Here is a 5,685-nt window from a genome sequence, read left to right as displayed (position 1 = left end):
TATTAAGGTATATATTTGTGTGTCGTTGAGTTTATGTTGGTGGAGAACCACAAACACATTATATATATATGGAAATGCTTTTGGAACAATAAATTAAACAATGTTCACACATTTAATTATTCGAATATAACGCTTATAAGTATTGAGGTCAACCTCTTTTTTGTACTAGTCATGAAAGTGACCTCTCCTATAATTCCATATCGATTTTAATGACATCTTTTTCAATTGAATGTAATCCGTTTAAATGAAAAATGTAAATAACATCACATTAATTGTCGAGGGATTTTAGGGTGGTAAAAACATGCAAGATCATGTTCAAACTCCAACGTCCAATCATAACAAATGATTGCCAAAACCACACCCCATAATTCCAATCCACCCAAAATCAAGAAAATAATTAATTAAAAAAAAAACTCAAACCACCCCAAGAAAAAAGATCTAACAAAATTAAAATCTGTTAGATCCAAAAAAATCTTAGTAAAAAAAATTAGTATTTAATTAAGAAGTTGCCACCCAAAGCGTTGAAGGTTTCCAGTTACTGCACAATCCTTTGCTTCCATGGCTGTTGCACCTTCTAAAACTCTGAATTCTCTCCAACACATTCTTTTCCACACCCAATTCCGATTCAAATCCGTTCCCCTTCCCCTCAATTTCCCCCTCCTCCGCCTCCGTCTCCGTCTCCGCCGCCTCCGCCGCGCCGCATTCCTCTTCGTCGCCGTCGCTGCAGGCGGCGGCGGCGAAGGAGAGCTTGAGGCGGCCGTCGGTCCTCTCGGCGTGGAGGTAGGAGTTCCGGAAGGGGCCCTCCACCGCGTCGATGATCAGGCGGCCGCCGTCGCTGCGGCGGCGGACCTGCAGCGAGCTCGCGCCGCTCATTGTGGTGAGCGGCGGCGGGAAGTTGTTGATCTTCCGGGAGTATTTATCGGCCGGCGGCGGGATTCGGGCGGCGGTGGGGCTGGGCGGCGGGGAGGCGGAGAAAATGCTGCTGCAGTCGGAGAAGGTGTCGGAGCCGGATTCGCTCCCCAAATTCTCGGTGCATAATTGGAGGGATTGGGGGCTCAATTTGGAGTTCTTGGATAAAGGGTGTGTGTAGGGGAAGTCTCTGTTGATCATGGTTGATGATTCTTGGGAGTTGTTTTGGAGGAATCCCCAGCCTCCGAGGTCGGCGTTTGTTGGGGGCGGCGCCGCCGCGACTCGCAGCTTTAGGGTGGTCTCGGAGAGGTGAGGCTCGTAGATGGAGGCCTGATTCTGCTGATACACTATAGTGGACATGGTGTTGATTGACTTGAGAGAAGAGTTGAGTTTTGATGGTGATGAGTTTCTTGAAATTTTATGGTGAAGTTTGAGTATTGAGGGAGATGAGAGAGGAGAGGATTGGACGAGGGATAAGTGAGGGGATGGGGGGCAATTTGTAGTGTGGAAAAGTGCTGTGGAGATCTTGTGTGTGTGTGTGAGGTAGGGGGGTAGGGTGGGGGGGGGGTGCTTTTTACACCACTTGAATTATATAACTATTAAAATGCCACGAACAACCCTAAACATTTTGAGAGGGAAAAGGGAGTAAGGGGGAGTCACTAGTTTGGAATTTAGGCTATGAGGGGGAGTAATATTCCTTCTCCCCATTCAGAAAATGAAATTCGTGGATCGGAAAAAGTTATCGACTCGCGAGCGTCGTCTATCATTGTTAAGACTGTGGAAGGATTTTTTTTTCTTTCTGTAGCTATTTGTATCATGAAATTGTCGTTTCGTGAACACGGAAATTGCATGACAAAAGGAGAGATTGCGGCTGAGGCAGAACTGAGCTTGACCTCGCACAACCCCATCTAAATCCATACATAAATGCTTTATACTTCATCCGTCTGCCATTAGGAGTCCAATTTCTTGGCGGCACAGATTTTAAGAAATGTTAAGAAAAGTGGGTGCGAAAAAGTTAGTTTTAAATGAAATGTGAGTAGAATGAGTTAATGGAATGTGACCCTTTTACCATTTTATGGTAAAAGTGAACCAGGACTCATATTCGCAGACGGACTAAAATGGAAAATAGAACTCCTATTCGCAGACTCATTCCCCATTTGAGTTCGGCACGAGTTTTAAGAAACGTAAATAAAATTTGGTGAAAAAAATAGCGGAATGTGGGTCCTACTTTTATATACTCCGTACTAGTTTTATGATAAAATGTGAGTGAGAAAAAGTTAGTGGAATATGGAGCCTATTACCATTTATGGAATATTCTAACTAGAACTCCTGAAGTGGGACATCCAAAAATACTAAACCGGAACTCAAATGTGCCGGGAGGGAGTAGTAAACAATTATATTTTGTGTGACATGAGTTTGTCTTTATTAGTTCTATACTCACATTACGCATTATTTTGTGTTTTGACTTGCCCTATCTAGGACATCCAAAAATAAGTATTGATACTGAATTAATGACGAAATACATGTGGGAAGTTAATTTATTTAAAAGTGCGTTTTGTTTTGCCTTGGTTTGGGAAATTTAAACGTTATTAGTAGTATATTTTTGAACGGAATAAAAATGGATATAAGTATTTGCAGTATAATTTATTAAAAGTGATAGTGTGGCAATGGTTTTTCTACTTTTCAAAGTTTGTGTTGACTACAAATTAATATGTATACGTGATATTAGAGGAATTATCGAGTCAAAATCGAAAGGGGAATAAACCTATATAAGTTCATTATTTTTCACATGGTATATATATTGACAAATACAATAAATATGTAAAGGATATTTCAATATTCCCCAGTAACGTACGGTTGATACTTTTCTAGGCCTAGAAGGTACTATAATGGAAGAGCGTGTTCACTTTAATTCAATTATCAATATGGATAGATAATATAAGTCAATATGATCGTATATATTATTGCGCGTACTATAAAGCCAAGAATCGCTTAAATTATTTTAACTAATAATCTTATAATAGAGTTCTCCATGATTAATCTAATTGCAAATTTATTTGGTGATTATAAATGTAAATTACATGGAGTAATAATCAAAGGCAAGATTTATTGTTTTATAAATTTCTTTAAAAGGTTAAGGGCGGAAATGAATGAATTAAATAGTCTCCGAGTTTTATGTATTTTATAAATTTGATTATAGTAATTGGTCCAAGAAAAAATTTATCAGCAATAAAATAATTATTGAACTTTTTCCCACTCTATTATTTTTTTAATAGAAACCATCAATTAATGGTAGTCAAAATCCATTTTGGATGACAATTACTCCATAAAGAAGTAGACATCACAGCCCACAAGCTTTGAAAGGTCTTGAATTACGAAAATGGACATTTAGGTAGCATCAAAATCCAAATTTAATTTGTGTCGAAATAGAGATTAATGTAATATGCTTGTCTGAGAAATTTTATGTACACGGTTGATTTGATTTCAGTATATTTAAATTAATAAATGCGAGGGCAATTATGTCACTTCACATAAGCGTGTTGGTCATAATGCTAATGGAGTCCACACTACTTGAGAATTTCATCGTATAACTTCGAAATAAAATGAGATGACAAATTGATAATTGGAGTATATAGTAACTCAAATATTCATTATACATATAATTATGTGTTATATTGTGATGTTTGGGTTTGAAGATTGGCGCATAAATATATGAATTTATATTGTATTTTGATTTTGCACATAAACCATGAAAGTTATCAATAAATACATGTTTTTAACCATTATAAGTTTAGTATTAGTAATTACCGGTGTGGAAATTAGGATAATTAAAAAAATGATAAAGTGGTGTAAAAATATTTATTGTTTAAAATTATGTAATAATATAAAGATCTAAAAATTAAAATAATAAATTTGCCCACTATCGATATTCAGAACCGTGGACAACAAGATTTTCAATGTAAAATCGATAAAATAAAAAAAATAAAAGTAAAAAAAAATGATTGAATTATTGCCTCACTATAAAGATAAATTTACTACAAATATAAAATAACTAATTCTTGTGGATGATCTAAAACTAAAAATTCAAATTAATTATAGACGGATTTAATATAACTCTCTCTATCCCATAAAAATATTATGTGCATTTTCTATTTTCGTCATTCCCATAAAAATATGAGTATTTCCATATATGAAAAGTTGTCTCTAATTCATTATCCATATATATTAATTTATTTTCAAGATATATCAATGTGATCCATCGTTGCAACTCACTAAACACTAATAATAATGTGGATCTTACTATACATTGATATTATTTTAACTTGTCTTATTTTCCTTTTTCTTACTTTATTAATTGTATATTAATTTATATAATATTTCAAATGTCATATTTTTATATTTTTGCGAGACAGTGAGTATGAAAAATGAGATAGAGAATACTAGACACACTAATATAAGATTTGAAAATCCAATTGCATCACAAAAAGCTTTCCCACGATTGATGAAATCATCCCCCACTAACCAAACTCCCTTTTTGGTTTGTCGGCTATATGTAGCCTATGAAAAATTAACCCCCCAACTCTCTATATGTACCTATATTATAATTTACAATAGTACTATGCTAGCTAATTGCCTTTTTCATCTTTTTAATTATTATTTTTACTATTGAATTAGAAATTTCACAAAAGAAACTTTTTTATGTGTGATGCTCTCACTTTCCATTAATTTTAGAATCCATGTGAGTAGACATCAAAATATGACTGTGACCTACCCTATGTCTACTACATCTTCATGAGTTTGTATTCAATTTAATTCCATGTATAGTAATGCTGAGTGTGTACACACCTTGGTGATGTACAAATTAGCAAAAGCTAAAAACAGCATATATGTGACCAGCATAATATATTTGTTCTTCTAGTACTATATATTGTCCTTGTAACATGGATATATATTCATCAAAATACACTTTTCTTGATTTTATGTTCTAAGTTCACAACTTGTTCAATTTTCTAGTATTTCTTTTGTGGATTTAAGTCCTATAGAGTGTGCCTGTGGCTGGCATGACTTGTCATAGATACTATATTATATCGATTATTTAATTAGTTACTATATATTATTTCCATTTGTAATTTCTAGTCCATTCCTTTGTGCCCAAAAATATATAGATTGTGATACTCGACTTTAATTAATTAAAATTGGATCATAATTAACTTAATTAACAGAATACAAGCTCAGGGATCCAAATTTATGGAGCAATTAATACCTATCTCTATTAATTGTAAAATAATACTCTTAATTCAATATGGATTTCTTAGATTTCTATATGGAAGGGTTGTAGCAAAAACTGTTTATGTATTAGATTAACATAGACATATATATCAAAAGTAGTGGATTCACTTGCAAAATTCAATCAAATCGATGAAGCGAATTTCATGGCAAGCAAATATTTCTTCTGGTGTGTGATTGCATGTTCAACTTACGATATCAATTACGAATCTAGATCACATTCTTGATAATGCCAAGAATTTCTAATAGTTTTGAAATTTATTTATTAAGACATGAGCATGAGTTGGAAATATCCAATGTCTTTTTCATCTAAATTTCCTAACTTGATTCTTGAAATTGGGAGTTTTTATGATGTGTGACGGTTAATGTCGTTGTCTAAGGGATAATTAGGTTGGATCATCTGAGACGCTATGATTTAGTGTGTAGTCCATTTGATTCTATGTTTACATCAAACACTGTCTCTTCATGAATTGGAACCTACTTAGACGT

The 5,685-nt window shown here is 34.3% G+C and overlaps 1 protein-coding gene across 1 annotated transcript; it reads right to left on the bottom strand.

Moving 5' to 3' along the window:
* Positions 1-245: 245 nt before the first annotated feature.
* Positions 246-1,387, bottom strand: LOC125219700 (protein FANTASTIC FOUR 1-like). Its single transcript, XM_048121743.1, has one exon. It carries the CDS (start codon positions 1,267-1,269, stop codon positions 499-501), a length of 771 nt encoding a protein of 256 aa, XP_047977700.1. The 5' UTR covers positions 1,270-1,387; the 3' UTR covers positions 246-498.
* Positions 1,388-5,685: the final 4,298 nt, after the last annotated feature.

Source organism: Salvia hispanica, chromosome 4 (assembly GCF_023119035.1).
Source record: "Salvia hispanica cultivar TCC Black 2014 chromosome 4, UniMelb_Shisp_WGS_1.0, whole genome shotgun sequence".
Lineage (NCBI taxonomy): Eukaryota > Viridiplantae > Streptophyta > Magnoliopsida > Lamiales > Lamiaceae > Salvia > Salvia hispanica.
The sequence above is the reverse complement of the archived record's forward strand: the minus strand, read 5'-3'. Positions and strand labels throughout refer to the sequence as shown.